The following is a 20,033-nucleotide window of genomic DNA, read 5'->3' on the forward strand; positions in this document are numbered from 1 at the left end:
GTTGCTAAAGGCACTCGATTGACTTTCCAAACCATCAGACGGCAGCTCTACTTGGGACTATCCACATAGCAGAACTTCCCGATGTGAGGCTACTATAAGGGCGCCTTCAGGCGAGGAGGCAGCGCAGCGTCTTCGCCCATGACCGATGTTTGAACAGCTATGTAATCAGCCTATAGCGCATATTACTGTAACATTTGCGCACGCAGGGCCAGTTCACACACGCACGGAATTTAAATACATCATTTTATAGCACCGGATTTCTGGGTGAATTCCGCACCAAATCATGCGGATTTTGCGCTGCGCACCTGCTATGGACGCTCCGTCCTGAGTGGATGTACCCGGAGGAGAGGGGAGCGTAGGAGTAGTTGCGGTACCCGTCGCTGTGACCTAATTCCGTATTCATTGTGTGCCTCCTTACATAAGCCCGTGCTGGAATCCTCTGCAGCCCAGCTGGGACCTGTCATCCCTCCGCCTGCTCTGCGGCAGTCATCAGCCGTGTCTGCCTGCTTCCTACAATGCGAGGAGGCCCTAGGAAATGGTCCGCTTGCAATGCATTTAAGTCCTTCCGAGTATTTAGGATCTTCCTGCTGTCCGGGGGACGATTTCCTCTTATTCTTTCGCTTGTTTACGACGTCTTGAGTAATGATCCCCAATGTACACTATACATATCCGCCGGGACAAGACGCCTTTTAGGCTTCTTTTTCTGCCAATTCTGCATCTTTGTTTTCCTACTGAAAGGAAATCGTATTCTTTAGGTTTATAGAAGATGATGTTTTCTAACGTTTAGAGAGTGAAATATGTTTAACCCCTTAGTGACGGCCAATACGCCTTTTAACTGACCTCACTAATGGGCTTTTAACCTGCACATGCATCTGTTTAAGGCAATGGCTTAGCCGACTGCTGACTGCCGGGCTCCTGCTCTAACTGCCAGATATGGAGAAACCTCAGATCCTGGCAGTTTAACCCCTTACATGCCACGATCAATAGCAACTGCAGCACGTAAGCAGATGACTGGGAGAAGGGGTCGCTTCTGTCACCCATCAGCATCCCGCAGTGTGATTGCAAGGTAACAATAAGTTCTCATGGCAGCTGGTAGTCTAGAAAAAGCTGCCATGTAAAGGCTGATTTAGACACGATTATCGCTCAGAAATCGCTCAAAGCCGTCTTTTGAGCGATCATCGTTGTGCCTAACTGCACTGACCTCGTGTAGTTTTTGTTAAGCCGTCGCTCATCCGTTGTCTTTCAGCATGGTGAAAGATAAACGATCAGTTATCAAGGATTCACAGTGGGATACAGCTGATACTATTGTTTCAGCTGTATCCTGTTCCTTTATGACAGGCTGGGTATGAAGAACGGAGCGGCCCAGCTCTGTCCTCCATACCCCGCAAGGAGCGCTTGGCTGTATAATAGCCGGGCGCTCCGTGCAGAAAACAGCTTGATGCAGAAGACAAGAAGGGCCACCCCGCTTGTCTTCTGCATCCTCCGCTCCGAGCACCCAGATGTATAACAGCCGGGTGCTCCCAGCGAGGAACAGCGGGATGCAGAGAACAAGCGCTCACACCCCCCACTCCCCCGCTTGTTCTCTGCATCCTCCGCTCAGAGCGCAAGGTGATTGCTCAACGTTTGAGCGCTCATCTTGCTATGTAAATGAAACGATTAGCGCTATAAAGACCTCTTTTGATCGATAATCATTGTGTCTAAATGGGCCTTAACTCTGCTTATTAGGCCCCACCTCCAACAGAGTATAATAGGCTGCTGTCATGGGTTTAGTAGAATGCAGTACATAAGTAGTGCGGTGTATTATTCTAGTGATTGAACTATTACAACTACAAGTCTTCCTGGGGCTAAAGAATAGCATAAAACAAGTGAAATGAAGTTTGATTTAAGATCGTTTAAAAATAAAAAAAATGCATTTTTTTCCCCACAAAATTCCTTTTTCAATAGATGAAAAATATAAAAAAAAACTTTTTTAACAAGCGGCACATAATGGGTATCGCTGCTTTCGTAACGACCCAGACTACAAAAATGTTTTGTTGGCTATTGCCCATGGTGAACACCATGGAAATAATTTTAAACGACCGCTAGAATCACTATTTTCCTTTCGTCCACCTTCCAAATGACACAACAAAAAGCAATCAAAAATTCACACGTACCTCAAAACGGTAGCAATAAAAAATACAACTCCCCCCGTAAAAAACAAACAACAAGACCAAAAATAACAGTTATGGGGATTTGAATGCAGATACAGTTGTTTTTCATTAAAAATGTTTCTTCATTGTGCAAAAGTAGCAAAAAGTAAAGAAATCCACATAAACCCGGCATCGCTGTAATCGTGCAGATCAAATAAGAAAGTCATCACGCTATTGTTACCGAATGGGAAACGCCGTAAAAACAAAACTCGGGAACAATGGAGGAATTTCTGATGGGTTCTGACAATATATATACCCCACAGTAGTGCCATGAGAAGCAAAAGATAGGCTCGTCACTAAGGGGTTAATGGATCGGATTGCCGATATCCTTTCCAAATGCCAATACAGTAGATCACTAAAGTAGTGACTCCTCTTGTACAGTTGCCATCAACCAGCTGCAATGAAACTACAACTCCCAGCATGCCATGCGCTGCTGTCAAGGCCTGCTGGGAGTTGTAGTTTTACAGTCCGGAGACCATATTGAGCAGGCGGGATGTCGTCCATTGTAGTCAGCCCCCTTGTAGCGAGACTGGTCTTGTAAGGAGCGCCTTTCTGTAATCTGCCTCATGCTGGGGGCGCTATCTGTACGCGGGAAGACATCAAACGGAGAGTAATTGTGAGACCGTTCGCTAATTACAAGGCTGCGGCGTCTCCAGATGAACGTTTTTTTTATTTTTGGTTTTGCGTGCGGTCAGGCTTATAGTTACATTACACAAAATATCTTCACTTTATGTGGGATGGAAATACATAATTGGCAAGTAGCGTCATCACTAAAGAACGCTTCTAATGTGCGTGACTTGTTACATGCTGATCCTCGGCCTTCTGCATGTAAGGGGGCGCTCCGGCAAAATACGGGGTTTCTCATCAGATTTCAGTCAGTGTTTGGTCAGTGGAGGTCCCAGCGTAGGATGTTACATAGACACTGCCCTTCAAAGGGGTATCCTTGACCCGCAGGATAGGGGGTAACCAGCTTAGCGATGGGTTATCCGACCAGTGGGACCCCTATTGAATCCAAGAATGGGGGTCCGGAGTAATGAATGCAGTATCGGTTGCGCATGCGTGTCACTACTAGAAGTGAGAGGCTGCAGCATCGGGTACTGAAAATCCTGGCATCAGGATGTGAGCGCGATGCAAGGCGAACGGACGGCGATCACCTGATATCTTGTGGAAAGGGGTTATTCAGTAACCGGAAAAGCTCTTTAATCCACCCCAAATTCTACACACTGGGGGCCAATCTTGACAAAGATCTGCAGCAATTGAAAAGGTGAAATTTGCTGCGGATCTGTGTCAAAATCCACACAAAATAGTGCGGATTTGATGCAAATTTTTTGTGGATCTGCACCAAAATCCGCTGTGTGTGAACGGGCCTCATGTCCACGGGGAAAATCAGATCCGCTGCAGATTCTACATGTAGAATCTGCAGCGGGTCCCTCCTGCCCCGCGGACATGAGCGCTGAAAATGCAAATAAATGAGAATAAACTTACCTCCGATCCGCTCCGTTTCTTCTCTTCGCGGCGGCGTCATCTTCTCTCGTCGCGGCCGGATCTTCATTCTTCGGCTCGGCGGATGTGCACGATGACGTCGGTGACGTGCCCCGCGCATGCGCCGGGCCGAAGCAAAATGATCCGGCCGCGGCTGAGAGAAGATGGCGCCGCGGAGACGAGAAGAACCGGAGCGGGTGAGTAAAATATGATTTTTGTGTCCCGCGGATCCGGACGGCTTCCATAGGCTTCAATAGAAGCCCGCGGGAGCCGTCCCCGCGGGAGACCCGCATGAAAATGGAGCATGGTCCAGATTTTTCCATGCTCCATTTTTTTTTAAATGCCTTTTATTGACGATCCGCGGGTATTTATCTACCCGCGGGTGGTCAATGCATCCCTATGGGATGCGGATCCGCGCGCGGGAGATCCGCTGCGGATTTTAAATAACATTTTGCCCGTGGACATGAGCCCTAAGGCCTCATGTCCACGGGGAAAATCAGATCCGCTGCAGATTCTACATGTAGAATCTGCAGCGGGTCCCTCCTGCCCCGCGGACATGAGCGCCGAAAATAAGAATTTAAAAGTATTTACCATCCGGCGCGGGCGGAGAACATCAGCTGTTCCTCACGGCCGGATCTTCATTTTCGGCCGGCGGATGAATTCCTGACGTCGGCGGCACGTCGCCGGCACGTCGTCCACGTGCCGCGCGCATGCGCCGGGCACATCCGCCGAGCCGAAGCAAGGAAGATGCGGCCGTGAGGAACAGCTGACCTTCCCCGCCCGCGCCGGATGGTAAATACTTTAAATTCCTATTTTAGGTCTCCCGCGGATCCGGACGGCTTCCATAGGCTTCAATAGAAGCCCGCGGGAGCCGTCCCCGCGGGAGACCCGCACGAAAATGGAGCATGGTCCGGATTTTTCCATGCTCCATTTTTTTTAAAATCCCTTTTATTGACGATCCGCGGGTATTTATCTACCCGCGGGTGGTCAATGCATCCCTATGGGATGCGGATCCGCACGCGGGAGATCCGCTGCGGATCCTAAATCATATTTTGCCCGTGGACATGAGCCCTAAAGGGTTATTCTCATATGCTATAATGATGGGATACTGTAGGAGGTGATCAGGGTAGGTCCAGCCTCTTGACCCCAGTATGACGGGGCTGCGGTACTGGTTCACTGCTGCATCCCCTGCACCGCTGAAGGGGCCACAGCACTAAGCGTCTCAACCCCCCTATTATTTTTGGGGGGTCAGACCCCAACTGATAAGGAGATGGCATGTTGTTAGGATATGCTATCACGTTATGAAGATTGGAATACCCGTTTAACTCACCTTTTAGGGTTTTAGTACACACGTACTCGCCATTAGACTGCGGCGGGAAGTCGCTGCAACAGCCGCCGGTGTGTATGATGTCCGCTTCACCTGTTCACGATGCAGACCTCTCTACAAATCCTGGACCATGCGGATACGTGTCGGGATGTCCCACAATGGACATGCATTGCCTCTCCATGGAATAGGGGATACGTGTGATCACTGGGGGTCCCACTGATCGCTACCGCAGGGTGCCAAGCCCCCCGTCACTCCTCGCTGCAGGACAGAGATAAAACACATCTGGAACTCGTTAGGCTAAAGAGTCAATTTAATTGGGCCGTGTTCATCTGCTGCACGCAAAGGACCGCCGCCTTCGTGCGCAAAATGTACAGTAAAATGCGCCGATACGTGTGCGGAAAAAAACTTCATGCATGGCACAAAAAAATTTTAAACCATGCACAATTGTGCTTGTGCCCGTGTGAAGCCGGTCTGAAGCTGTAATTTAGGAGTGCGTTGGGCACCATGCCCCTCTGCGGGATCGGGATGGTAACGATCATTGTGGGTTTTTTTCCCCTCTCCACCAGCTCATGCCATGTTGAATATCTGTCATTGTCATGGTTACTAGTAAGCTGGCGTTGGCCACTCTCCAGTCCGGGGTGTGTTTTCGGTTCACACATTCCATGCGGCGCTGGAGCCGGAGTCATTGTGTGCGTCTGACAACGTAATCACTGCCGGTAGAGAGCGGGCGCAGCCCTCCGCCGCCGCGCATACATGGCATTACTTCACATTCGTCTTACATTGTTCATCAGCGCTCAAGTGTGCTACAATAAGGAATGTGGGAACGTCACGATTATACTGGGGCCAGAGAAGGGACAATCGGGGCACGGATGGCAGAAATCGATTCGTTCTGAATCACAAATGCCGTTTTTTTTTCTTTTAATGATATATTTAATGATATTTTTTATCATTGTAACCCCTGTATGCGCAGCCTGAGCGCCCGTCACATCCCTGCCCGTTATCACATGTCAGCGCTAGTAAGAATCAAAGTTACTCCCTGACCGACTGTTCTGGGAAGACCTGGAAATACTGTGTTCCCCGAATGCTCCGTGCGCCCCTATAGAGGACAAGGGCCCGATAGTTGGTGCAGTTTGGAGGGCCGCAGTCAGAATGCCTCCCCACGTCTCTGTATACACTTGGGGTTTGTTCACACTGCAGTTTCCGCTGTGGGATCCCCCTGGAGAGCCGCGACCGAACGCCGCAGTTTTTGTAATGGATCCACTAGCAGGTATAGCATTGTCAATATCACTTTTTATTGCAGATTCACATGAAAACGCATTGGAAATTCTGCATGCGGATTTCGCCAATCGGCAGGATTAAATCCGGGTGGATTCGCTGCAAAAACCGCGGCGGAAGAGCCGCCGATGTCTGCTGGGATGTTACAGGCAGGTTTCACTCGGAAAGTTCTGCGGTGGATTCCGCCTGGTGAACGCACCTTTTGGGGCTCCCGCACACTTATGGTTTTTTAACACACCGATCAATGGGACTTTCTAATGTTAAAAGCGCATCACAAGTTGGTGCTTTTGCAATTTTGTTTTAACATTAGGAAGTCCCACTGACATTCGCGTTAAAAAAACGCAGCGATATTGCGGTCGCCAGTTTGCAGGAGCCCTCAGGGATACGTCCACACAGAGCGGACTATGTTGTGTGCATTGCGAATGAGAATGGATTCTTTTCCCACGCAATAACTACGCAGCGATGCGAGCGCCAGGTGATTTTGATTGATTTATCGCACTCGCATAAAAATTGGGGGTTTGCAAGTAAAATATCACTGTCTCTGACCCATATTGCTCATGTAAATGCAACCTTAAGGAGAAGCAAACACTTCAGCTGGTATTTCCCTCCATTCATCCTGCAAATATCTGGCGAGTCCTTCCGACCAAGAGGTTTGAATAAACCCTGCATAGAGCCAAGTTTGTTTGTTTGTTTTTATTCAGAAGGCTGAATGCACACATGCGGGATCCCGCTGCAAAATCCGACCCGATGGCCCTGCGTACCGATCCGGATCTGTGCTGAAAATGTGCCGCTGTCGCGGATTGGACAGCTGACAGCAGTGACTTCAAAGGAAGCCATTTGCGCTGAAACAAAATATGTCACAATTTTCCCTCTGCGAGCGGAAAATCGCTATTTATTCCCGCTCGCGGGCAGGGAAAAAGCGGTTTTCTACAGTATGACTATGGGCAGTATTTGCTGCGGGATGCAGAGGTGGACGTCCGTCTGGACTCTGCAATATAAATACTGCCGTGTGCGTTGGGCCTTAGAAGCCTTAGCCCTTTCCAATCCAATTTGTATCCTGGTTTTCCTAGGGGGCTTACTCTTTTTCTGCTGTTATACAACGGCGCTATCTGCTGGCTAAAGCCAGTACTGCATGAGGTGATACATTGGATAGGCTCCGACAGCAGAGAGGCTGGCAATATTCAGTAAGAGAACCCCGACAGACGTCTTACAACATCAGAGCTGTACAGCCTTAAATCATAATGTCTTTAGACATCAGACAGTGGATTGGAAAGGGTTAATGTATTTCTCCTCTTTTTTTGTATTTCTTTTGCATTCTCGCAGTAATATTCCTTCCCCCGGACTCCATGATGGAACGAGCTTTAGAAAGCTGCAGGTTTCTTTTTCCAAGTATTCTGTAGTTGCGCAATGCCAATAAAACAGAAGCCGTAGAGGATGTAGAAGGCGGCTGTGCCACGGCAGATCGCAGCGGGCGCCTCGGGCTTATAATTTGCATTCAGATATCCTTGTGACGTACGAGCCGTATTATTGCTCTTTGTGTTATACTTTATACTGCTATAAGCACATAACAATAGATTGATTTATACCGTACCCAGACGAAACGTCAAGAACTAAACGGGGCGTCCATAAATAACTGCTCTCTTTTTTTTGCTTCATTATAGCATATCTCCTGGTAGGGCGCTCTTCACATCTGAGTTGTCATATGACAAATGCCACGACATGTGACAAACCACATACACCTATAATGGGGTCCATCAGGTCTGAGATTGATAGGAATAATAGCTTTGGACCATCTTTTTGTTAGGACAAGAAGTTTTCAGTTTTCCTACAGCGCCTCCACAGGTAAAAAGAAGGATTACACCATTCCTACATGAACATGTTGAGTCGCCCAGAGAGTGAAACTGTTTGTAGCTGCCTTTCATGGTGCCTAAGATTGTGGAGGTTATAAATAAGGAAACCCCCTCAATGTTTTACGCGCATCAGAAGATTGCAAGTGTTTCCACTGATTTCAATGGGACACCGCACATCACACGCCATGCGAGCGCCATTCAAGGTCCCATTTAAAACAATGGGCGAGGCGATCCATGGGAATGCCCAAAGATAGACTATGCTGCGGTTTTTTATCCTTGCAGCATCATTGTGACGTAAAAAAAAAAAAAAAGCTCCTGTGAATAAGTCCATTCAAAAGAATGGCGTTCATGTCTGTGCGACTCCCAAATCTCATGCAAGACTCTTACCCGTGTGAATTAACCCTAAGGCCTCATGTCCACGGGGAAAATCGGGCCCGCTACAGATTCTCCATGGAGAATCCGTAGCGGGTCCCTCCTGCCCCGCGAACGTGAGGCATAAAAATAAGAATTAACTCACCTCTCGCCCGTTCCGGATCTTCCCTTCGCCGCGGCTTCATCTTCTCTCCGTCGCGGCTGGATCTTCTTTCTTCGGCCCGGCAGATGTGTAGGGCACGTCGGTTGCGTGCCCCGTGCATGCGTCGGCCCGCAGAAAAAAGATCCAGCCCCGACGGAGAGAAGATGAAGCCGCGGCGAAGGGAAGATCCGGACCGGGTGAGTAAATTCCGATTTTGGTCTCCCGCGGATCCGGACGGCTTCCATAGGCTTCAATAGAAGCCTGCGGGAGCCCCGCACGAAAATGGAGCATGGTCCAGATTTTTTCATGCTCCATTTTTTTTTAAATCACTTTTATTGATCATCTGCGGGTATTTATCTACCCGCGGGTGGTCAATGCATCCCTATGGGGTGCGGATTCGCGGGCGGGAGAAGAGTTAAAATCCGCTGCGGATTTTAATTCTTCTTTTGCCCGTGGACATGAGGCCAGGGAAGATTTATCTATGCGACTTTTGGTGCAAGTACTGATCTACGATGCAACAAATTCATTTAAAAAAAAGTTACACGCTGCTTGTTAAATGAAGCACAAATACCCCCCCCCCCCCCCCCCCCGCCTCCTGCATCGGAGGAGCTGTGGGACTTTCTATGCAACTTTTAAAAAAAGTTGTGCATCATAAACCGGGTGAAGACTGATAAACCACCTATATAACATGCGCACAAATTTAGAAAGAGTGGCGGGGCGTAAATCATTTAGAATAAGCGCATGAGGTTCATAAATCCGCTGCAGGTCATCTAGACAAAAAATGTCAAATTTATATAAAAAGAAAAGGTGCAAATGCTCTCATAAACCAGAAATAAGGACTAAGATGTTGAATTTCTACTGCCCGATGTTTGTTCCCAGGAGGTAAGCTGCACGCGCGCGCACACACACACACCCCTGACGTTAAAGGGAACCTGTCAGCAGGTATGAGCACCATAAACCAGGTTCTGGGGCTCGTACGGCGGGTTTTTTGGAATCTAGCCATTTGTTATACTTACCCGGCTCCCCCATCCAATGCTGTCACGCATGCGTCTGTACCGAATAAAGCATGATAAGTTGGCCTCTGTGGTTGAAGGAAGCCTTAGTAGGATTGAGCACACCCCAGAACTGATTTCACAATGGGCACGTGGGAGGAAGAAAACTAGGATAGGAGTTTGGAAACTTTTCCTGTTAATTTGTATGTAAAATGCCCCGTAGCAAATCCGTGTCGGCTCTGGAGAAGAATAAGCTTGTGTATGCGAGGTCGTAAAATGGTAAAGATTTTTTGGCTCAGAAAAACTATTCAAGATATGCAAATCGCCTCTCCTTTCCCTTGTAAGATGCCTCGGAGCGGTTCTGGGTAAATTCCCAGTAAAGACGTTGCTACTAGTATGTGGGCACAGTGTAGGGTATACCGAAATGTAAGAGAAAAGACATTACTTCCAGACTCCAATCTTAGGCCCCTCTTAAACTCGAACCAGTTCTCCATCCCCACATCCTCAGACTTGGGAGTTCCATAGTCTTACTGCTCTTACAGTAAAGAACCCGCTCCTTGTTCAATGTGTTCCTCACTTCTGCCCCAGGTCACAATTCTTGTCTGTGTCCACGTTGGCATCCATTGCTGTCACTTCCCCTTTTCATCTGTCCTCAGCCATCGCATGCCTCCTTCGGATAGATTCGCATATGGCATAAAAATACGCTGCAAACAACTGTCGGGCTCTTAAGCGTCCCGTGTTAAGGCATCCTTATGCGCGGATTTGGATGCAGATTTGCATAGTGAAATTTGTAGCATTTCCACACCCTTTTCGCTGCAGATAATACATGGATTTTGTCACATGTGAATCCACCATTACAGCACTTGTCCCACTTCTAGCTGTTTTGCTGCAGGAAGCAAACAGCTCCGTACGTTGTGCAGTGGCCCAGATTGATACTGCAAGCTGAGTCCTATTGAAGTGAACTGGACTCGGCCTGCAGTACCAATCCAGGCCACTGTGCAAAGTATGGCGCTGTCAGCTTCCTGCAGCTAGAATGGACAATTCCTTTTAATTTGAGAAAAGCGGTAGGGCTTTGACTAATTTGCCTTTTGTTGGGAGGTAGCTTGCAGAAATACCCCACTTCTTTGTCTGAATTTAGCTCCTGGGCAAGCAAATCCTGACTTGTTCTACATCCAAAAGTGGCTACAAATTATCTACTTCACCATTTCTGGAGCCTTTAAATCACTTAGCAGATGAACAAACAGGTTGTCATGTTCTTCTTCTGTCCCTTTAAATGCCATTGGCTTTTGGCCTGTGGTGGCGGCTTTGTGTGAGCCAGCTGCTGCGTGCCTGTTGCATGGGTGTAGAGGAGCAGCAGCTGTGGAGGAGCCGCACGCTAGTAAGACATCGGGCCATACGCACGCAGCCGCCTCCTGCCCGCTGCCAACCCAGCTGCTGTCTGCTCCGCTTACTGGGAAATGTACTCTGCCGAAGTCAGCGCTGCGGTTCCCAGACCCCCGCCTGTATGAGAGAGGGGCTTCTGCGCTGCTCACAAGAAGCAGAAGAAACTAGCTGGGGTGTAGATGTGACTAGGGGCTCATTCGCACCAACATAATGCAAGGAAAGGACACTAATTTTCAACGGGCCATGTAGTGCGTGAAATATGCGCTACAACGCAGAAAATGGAACGCGCAAAAACAGTAGTATGAGAGACCCCGTTGTGTGAGCCGAAATCCGTAGTGACGATGCGGCGTTACTTGGCTCTATACGCGCTTTAATGTGAATTGCCTTCCTATAGTAATTGGTGCGAGGGCGTACGGGGTGAGACTGCTGGGAATGGTGACCGTCTCTGTACAACGCTGCGGCATATGCCGGTGCTATAGATCTCTCCGTGGGGTATCTGGTCGATCTATCGCAGCGCAGCCAGCAGATTGATCCAGCGTTTCGGAATGTATTACGTTCCGGTCTGTTTGAGGAAATCCCTGGCGTTGAATGATATATTTTGTGTTCCTCCTCCGCCGGCCGCCGTTCTCCCATCTTGAACCCTCCTGTCTGTAGGGAATGCTTCAGACATTTTCCATCACATTGCACCTCCGCACTCCCTACAAACGGAGCAACTGGTGCTGCAAGCCGCAGCTTGTAACCGGACGCCATCCTCCTCCATCTGTCTCCAGCCGTCCCGCCCCGCTCTTCAGATTCCAGCGCTGTGCCAGTGTGTTCAGACAGCTTCTATGTCACGCTGCTAGCTGCTGCCCGTCGGTCATGATACTTGGCCCCGTCTCTCCTGGTGGCTTGGATGGAAAAGGGCACATGATCGGCACCGTGTTCTGGGAAAACGCCGTCCGGCAAAACCATTTCCACACGTCTGGTAACTTTTTATGTCTTCGCTTTTTATAATGGTTTTTTTTCTTTTCCACACTTTAGTTTAGGGCAGTTTTGGTTGGTGTTGTGACACTTTTTAGCTCTTCATCAGGATTCCTGGGGGTTTAGCATTGAAGACGCGCGGCTGTGTTGTACTCGGGGTCCTCAGCTGTAGTGGATGTTTGTTGCTTTTACCGCAGGCTGCATTGTGTTTTGTGTCTTTCCTGCTACTGGAGGATTATTTTGGATGGCACCAGGGGTGCAGCTAAAAGGCCCGCTGGCACGGGTGCAAGAAGGCTGGAGGTTCTGTTACTGATTTCTGTCATGTCTCATACAAACACACATGGGTATACTTGTAAGACATATAAACACTGACACACACACATATGTGTATGATGTACCTTCATGCATGTTACAGGGAGAGGCAGCACTAGTGAAGGCCAGCGGGGGCATCCAGTAGAAGATATGTCTCCCCTTCCCCGGCGCTCCTACCCCTCCGTCAATCAGAACGGCGTCACTCCTTTACTGCGGCCTCATGTCCACGGGCATAATACGGCCCATGCGGATGAGCTTTAAATTGTATTTTTTTTGGCTTGCGGGTGATCGCAGATTACGGATTTTTCCCGTGCGGCTGTATGCGGATCATCTGCGCTTGGGAAAAAATGCAATCCCCCTCCCAGCCTTTTCCCCACCGTCCTAATTGAATTTCACTTTCAAATTCGCAGATCTCCCGCACCCATAGGGATCAGTGGGGCCCAGCCGCACACGATCTGCATTAAAATAGAGCATGCTGCGTTTTTTTCCCGCCTGCGTGAAATCCACAAATTGAAAATAAATCACATCTGTTAAATTAACCCCGGATGGGCAATGATTGCCTGTAGGAAAACTGACCTGCGGATTTCACACACGGGAGACACGTGCGGATTTGCTAAATGAATTATGCCTGGACTTGAGGTCTAAGTCTATGGTGCAGCTGTGTGTCTGCCCGCTCGGCTTGGCCCCCGCCCCTCCCCCTGACCGCCCGCTCGGCTTGGCCCCCGCCCCTCCCCCTGACCGCCCGCTCGGCTTGGCCCCCGCCCCTCCCCCTGACCGCCCGCTCGGCTTGGCCCCCGCCCCTCCTCCTGACCGCCCGCTCGTGCAAATGAAGTTACTTGGCTACTATTGGGCTGATTAGCCTCTTTAGTACCTAATCCAAAATTACACATTTTGAGCAATCATCTTTGCGTGTAAACGGACCTTTATGTGAATGACCCCTTGAGGTGCTTTTACACCTAGGGATGTCCGAGTTCGTTGCTGCAGCCTGTTTATATAGTTTCTCAGCGGCATTTAAAGGGTTAACTTCACTCCCCGAATCATTCAGTGGTTCGCTGTAGTAGTGATTGAGAACCACTGAACGGTCGGTATTTAAACTGACGGATTAGCAAACGAGCCGACCGTAATTTTCATGCCCGCGTAGAATGAGGACGGGGCAGGCGGCTATCTTTAACCCTTTCGTTTCCTGATTGGTTTTGGACTTCCCAGATCACAGTGTCACCTCTTCTGCCTTTTACATAGTTTTATGTCACAGTCAGAGATCGCTCACACGGGCGCATGCGTCCCAGTTGGTGGCCGGGGGTCATCTCTAGGCTAGCTCCATAGGTTCTCTATAAGATGGCCCTGGTCAAATGCCCGGGTATCTGCTGGTCGTGTGGCACGTGTCTCGCAGGGCACCGACCGATCGCAGACCTGAGCAGTTTATTCTTTTTTATGGTTTTAGTTAAGTTTTATTTCATGGGGTTATTTTACACTGCGGTCCTAAATACGGCTCCAGACAGGTGTCAGTCCCATCCTAATAACGGGACATTATTTACATGAGGCAGCCATAAAGGACACTGGGGAGGAGATCCACCTTTTAGTTTTAACCCCTTAGTGACAAGCTCCCCCCCCCACCCCCCACCCCCCCCCCCCCCTGTTTTTTTCCCTTCCCCCACTTTATAAAATCGTAACTCCTTTATTGATCCATCGCCGTCGCTGTATGAGGGCTTGTTTTTTGCGGGATGAGTTGTATTTTTCAGTGGTGCTATGTAACATACCATATAATGTACTGAAAAACTTTTAATGAATTCCAAGAGGAGAGAAATGGAAAAAAAATGAAATTCCGCCATCTTTCGGTGCGTCCTGTTCCTACTGCACACAAACTGCAACAAAAGTGACCCTATGACTTTATTCTACGGGTCGGTGCGATTACTACGATGCCAAACTTGTATAGTTTTCTTTTCTTGCTGTACAAGTATTTATTTTTTTTCAAAGATACCTAATTTATCTAAAATTCTTTTCTGCCGCCATCTTCTGCGCGCAATAACTTTCTTATTTTTCCATGGACGCAGTTGTGTGAGGGCTCATTTTCTGCGGCATGTCCTGTAGTTTGCGTTTGGTATCATTTTGGAATATATACGACTTTTTGATCGCTTTATATTGCATTTTTTTCTGGGAGACCAAAAAAGCGCATTTCTTCACTTTTTTTTTTCCTGAGGACTTTTATCGTCCCCGGCTGCCATGACACCCACACGGCTACCTGCAATCTCGATGGTGCCATTTAAAGGCTTAACCGCTTCGATGAGCCGTGCGGCTTATCAGAGCTATTGTCGTCAGGTGTCGCTGTAAGAAATAGCCGACAGCCGCGGTGTATGGAGGCATAGCACGCCGCAATCTCCCTGTCTTGCAGCTGAAGGACGTAAAAAACAGGATAGGCTAGTCACTAAGGGGTTAAGGTCTCTTTGGGTCTCATCTCCACTGACCTCCCATGATATCGCCTGAATGATGGCTAAGTACATGTGCAGATCTCCCAGATGGAAACCGATGTAATATTTCGGCCATATTTTCCCAGGAGGCGCAGCGGATGGGAGTAATGGCCGTCGTATTTCCTATAATGAATTTACCTACAAGTGAAGGCCAAATATGATATGTGACAGATGAATTAGTATGGCAGGTGTGCGGTTCGACGGGTCCTGGGGGTCGCACAGCGCTGGGGGCGAATGCACTGGGTTCGCGGTACACTCAGTTCCAGAAATATAACCGCCGTTGCGCCGGGACCTTCAGGTATTCCATAGCTTCAGTTATTCCTCGTTTGATTGATAACGGCATTACGTCGCCATGCCACAAAGTTTGGGTTTGTATATTGGAGACGGGATGGAACTGGTCAGTATGATACCCTGGAGCGTCCTGCTCAGTCCCAAGGGGCAAATGGAATCAGAGACCCTCAGCCAGCTCTGAACCAACATGCAACTGAATATGTTTGGGAAAGCATACATGCATCTTGTCCTAGGCATCGGTGGCAGATAACACAGAGACAATAACTTACACGCAAAGAGGGGTGCACGTGCCACATTACAAGCCAGAAGTGGATCCAGAAGGAGAAATCAAAGGGTATATTCACATGGCACAGAACGTCTGAGGAAAGTCCGCTAAGTCTAAGCGCGGGGGAGGGGATTTCAAGAATTCGCAACATATGAACATAAATGTATCTCTTTTGGAATCCACTTCTGGTTTTGGCTGCATACAAAAACTGCAGAGGTTTTCCGAAAAAAATACCATACGGAGCCCCCCCTAAATAGGTGTTGCAAAACATGCATTGGGGGGGGGGTACTAGAATATGCATGTATGCAATAAGCCGTCTGCAGCGGTTATATGAAGCGTAACCGATCCGGCCGGCCCCATATATTGAGCGTGTATGAACTATTTTGGCCGTCCAGAATGCTCATAAACGATGCCTGTATGCAGGGAATGGTCTGGCTCGGTGAGACGGTGAGGATCTCGCTTATTTTCGGGGATGACACACGGCCAATCTATAACTGGCACTTGATGCCGGTGATGTCATGGTGGAAATAAACGCTGTCTGGCGGTCATCGGAGGAGTCTGGAAACCTGCGCTCTTGTTTTCTGCCCTCCTATGTCATGTATTTTTATCGCGGTGTCTGCCTCCCGTCTGGCTGTTCTCACAAAACCTCGCTGTCCTCTTTATAGCATCCAGACTGCAGGACTGGGGTTTACATCAGGGAATTCCCTAAATTGCAGATCCATAAAGTCACTGGGGCTGGAGACCTCACCTCGTCCCGGGGTCATCCACTTAGTACGGAGTCTGGTAGAACTCTGTAAGGCCATTAGGCTGGAGGAATACTTTGTGACAGAGACCTTTGTTTTAATAACCTTTCCACCGTCGGTCGGTCTTGTATCGGTGCCGATCAAACTCTGGATTGGAAAGTGGAATCGGGAAACGGTCATCTGTTTCAGGATGTAGCTGATTTTTTATTTTTATTTCATTTTTTTGCTACCTTTTTATGTTTTCTGGATAATGGAAGGTTAAAAGTATGTGTACTAGCAACATATTAACATAATACTAGAGTTAAGCGTTCCATATGCCAGTGACTTCCCAGCTGGTGACCTCTCTAAATGCTGCTGTGTCCTAGGGCTATCAGCAATGTCATGAGGATATTAGGATGGAAACTATGTCTGCCTCTTAACCGGGCTAAGGGGGGTTTCACACCTGCTTGTGGAGTCCTTTTAAAACTCAATGTGGACTAATTACAAACTGAAGCAGAACCGATGGCTTCCTCCAAGCCATTACAATGCACACTCCGGTAGTATTGTATCTTGACACCACCAGGAAGTACTGGTGGAGACAAGACGGACGGACGGACGGGGGGGGGGGTGATTTTTGGATCAGAGTTGCGTTTCAGTTTGTAACAGAGTAAACTCGGACAGAACGTGGACCTATCAAAATCAGTGGGGTTTTCAGAGGAGCTTGTATTATTTTTTTGTCTCTTTTTGTTTTCTTGTGTCTAAATGGACCTTAAGGCCTAATAGTCCTACATCATAGTACTTATCTGTAGGGAACTAATACTAGGACAGTAGATAATACTCTGCTCCTGTCTCTACTCATCACAATTCAAAAGGGGAAATTAAACGCTAGTTGAAGTTCATTGAGATGTTAAACGTTAGAGGCCTGTGTGTCTGTTACTGTATTTGTTGCAGCCGTGGCTTATGTGTCCCTTCACATCTTACTGATTTGGTGGAAGTGCTGACTGTATTGTTGGTGTCTGACAGAACACGTGACCACAGATGTGGGGGTTTGGAGGGATTGCTGTTGGCCAACAGTGGTTTGGAGGTGTAGGCGCTCCTTATCCTATGTCAGCAGATGGTGGAACCAGGTTTCTACAAGACGTCACCCCGCAGCTACCAGTAGTTTTGTTTTTTCCATTTCTAGGGTTGGTTTGATATACCTGATCTGTTATCTCACATTTGAGTTGTTATCACTAGCGTTGTTTTATGTTCTTACTGTAGTAGTGTTGTGTTGACTTTAGTACTATTCTTTATTGTGATGAGTAATGCTACATTATGCCAATCACTGGATATCTGATCTTGAGTTCTTCTCCTTTCTAGAAGCCTTGCACCGTCCTTATGGCAGCGACTCAGAACCTCAAGCACTCAATGACGCCATCCGCTGGAGCTCCAAGGAGAACTTGCTGGGAGCCACCGAGAGCGACCCCAATCTGTTCCTTGCTCTCTATGATTTTGTGGCCAGTGGGGACAACACTCTGAGCATCACCAAAGGTTTGATTCTTTGTCCTTCTCCTTTTTGGATGTGTCCAGTACCCATACCCCCAGATAAGCAGCGCCGCTGCCTTTTTTGGTGGTGCTAAACTAATGGCCTTTTTTTTTGTTCACAGTGAGCAGGTAGTCGTTCAAAAGTGAACTGATAATTCTCACGTGAAAAAAAAATCCATTAATCTCCACCTGCGAAATTTCTGTATCATGAATTCCCTAATGCAGGGATGTCAAACTTTCACTGAGGGCCACATCAGCCTTATGGTTGCCTTCAAAGGGCCTATTAGAACTATAAGCCTTTTTAGTAATAGTGACACCCCCACCCCTTCCCCATCTTCCCCATAGTGGCTGTAGTAATAATAGTTGTCCCAGTAGTGATGGGGGTCCCCCTCTATTGGCCCCGGTAGTGATGGGGGTCCCCCTCTATTGGCCCCGGTAGGGATGGGGGTCCCCCTCTATTGGCCCCGGTAGGGATGGGGGTCCCCCTCTATTGGCCCCGGTAGGGATGGGGGTCCCCCTCTATTGGCCCCGGTAGGGATGGGGGTCCCCCTCTATTGGCCCCGGTAGGGATGGGGGTCCCCTCTATTGGCCCCGGTAGGGATGGGGGTCCCCCTCTATTGGCCCCGGTAGTGATGGGGGTCCCCCTCTATTGGCCCCGGTAGTGTATATTTAATTTTATTTTTTTGTTTGCTGTTCCAGGAGAGAAGCTGCGTGTGCTGTGCTATAACCAGAATGGAGAATGGTGCGAGGTGCTGTCTAAGAACGGCCAGGGCTGGGTGCCCAGTAATTACATCACTCCTGTCAACAGCCTTGAGAAACACTCCTGGTACCACGGCCCTGTGTCTAGGAGCGCGGCCGAATATCTTCTTAGCAGTCTTATTAATGGCAGCTTCCTTGTGCGAGAGAGCGAGAGCAGCCCGGGTCAGCTCTCTATTTCCCTGCGATATGAGGGTCGAGTCTACCACTACCGCATAAACACTGCCTCTGACGGCAAGGTGAGGGCAGTGGGGGGGGGATTAGGGTTTAAACAGTTATGGGTTTCCCAGAGTATCGGTCATTGTATGGAACTCATATAATACTTAGAGCTTGCATGATGTGGAGAACTATTGAAATTGATCCGTTTTTTTCTCTTCCAGGTTTATGTCACTGCGGAGAGTCGTTTCAACACACTGGCTGAACTGGTCCACCATCACTCCACCGTCGCTGATGGCCTTGTCACTATTTTACACTACCCTGCACCCAAGTGCAACAAGCCCACAGTCTATGGAGTGTCCCCCATTCACGATAAGTGGGAGATGGAACGCACAGACATCACCATGAAGCACAAGCTGGGAGGGGGGCAATATGGAGAAGTTTATGTGGGGGTCTGGAAGAAGTATAGCCTCACAGTAGCTGTAAAAACACTCAAGGTAAGCAGAATGGTGGATTATGTGTTTTTTGGTTTCTTTCTTGAAACCTTATATAATGCTACATGAGTGCAGCAAATTTTAACCTATACATTTGAAGGAGTAAAAAGTGCTATGAAATCCAACAGAATTGACAAGATGCATGTTTGACAATGCACTGAATGACCACTTTTCTGTGCCTGCCAGCCCACTACACAGGATTGGGTTTTCTAAACTTGATCAACATGTATTGCACCTGTTTGAGGTGTAGTGTCCTCTCCACAAACTATTAGGAAAGGTCATGATTAGAGTACCTGGTGCATTGTGTCTCCACCGGAAGACTGGGTGGAGATATGGGTTAGCTGGGTTGACGGCAGTTTACGCTCATGGGTGCTGGTTGGCTGATGCACGCTGTAGTAACCCTGCCGAGGCCGCGGCTGTCAATGTATGGCCTTTCATCTCCCCTGCCGACTCCGCTGTAAGTCTCCCTTGGCGACCTCACTGCTGTCGATGTATGGTCTCCCATCTAATCTGGCGAACCCCTGTGGCTGTCACTCTCCACAGCGTCACCCTCTCAGCTCTACTGTCACTCTTCTTCTTCTCCCCGCCACTGTACTTCCATCTCTGCTCCCAGGCCCGCTGTCACAGTAGCCGCCGTTCCCATGCCAGCTCGCATATCCGTCCCCAGCCTGTTTCTATTGTGCTGTGCTTCAGCAATTCGGGCTCACATAGCCGCTGTGTGCTGGGAGTCAGGCGCCGACGCATCTATGGAGAAGTCAGTCGCCTGCCACAGTAGCTGCTGTGTGTCAGGTGCCAGCCGCCTCTACTGTCTTGGAGAGGGACTCTGACGGGTGTCCCATGGAGAAGTCAGCTGATGCCGGCCAAGTAACTGTGGGGACGGGACAGCATACACCTCGAGCCAATCAGCAGCTAAGGGCGTGGCCGTGGCGTGACCTCCATCTAAGGCCGGTCAATCCCCTAGCTTGCGGTGGAGACATAATGCACCAGCATCCATGATTAGTACATTGGTGGGGGTCCATCCTCGAGGACCGCCACTTATCAGCTGTGCACTGAGCTGATTTTTGCAGGAAGCAGAC

At 48.8% G+C, this 20,033-nt stretch overlaps 1 protein-coding gene across 2 annotated transcripts in view; it reads left to right on the top strand.

The window, feature by feature from the left end:
* ABL2 (ABL proto-oncogene 2, non-receptor tyrosine kinase) overlaps window positions 1-20,033 on the top strand; it is a 39,832-nt gene that overhangs the window by 10,557 nt on the left and 9,242 nt on the right. The window contains exons 1-4 of one of the 2 annotated variants that reach the window (XM_066597461.1): window positions 11,822-11,976; window positions 17,387-17,557; window positions 18,251-18,546; window positions 18,688-18,960. In XM_066597461.1, coding sequence (XP_066453558.1) covers window positions 11,871-11,976; window positions 17,387-17,557; window positions 18,251-18,546; window positions 18,688-18,960 — 846 coding nt within the window. In that variant the 5' untranslated portion in view covers window positions 11,822-11,870. Of the gene's footprint in view, window positions 1-11,821; window positions 11,977-17,386; window positions 17,558-18,250; window positions 18,547-18,687; window positions 18,961-20,033 lie in introns of those variants that run through there. The other variant, XM_066597460.1, reaches the window with a different exon arrangement.

The sequence above is a fragment of the Eleutherodactylus coqui genome, chromosome 3, assembly GCF_035609145.1.
Source record: "Eleutherodactylus coqui strain aEleCoq1 chromosome 3, aEleCoq1.hap1, whole genome shotgun sequence".
Classification (NCBI taxonomy): Eukaryota; Metazoa; Chordata; class Amphibia; order Anura; family Eleutherodactylidae; genus Eleutherodactylus; species Eleutherodactylus coqui.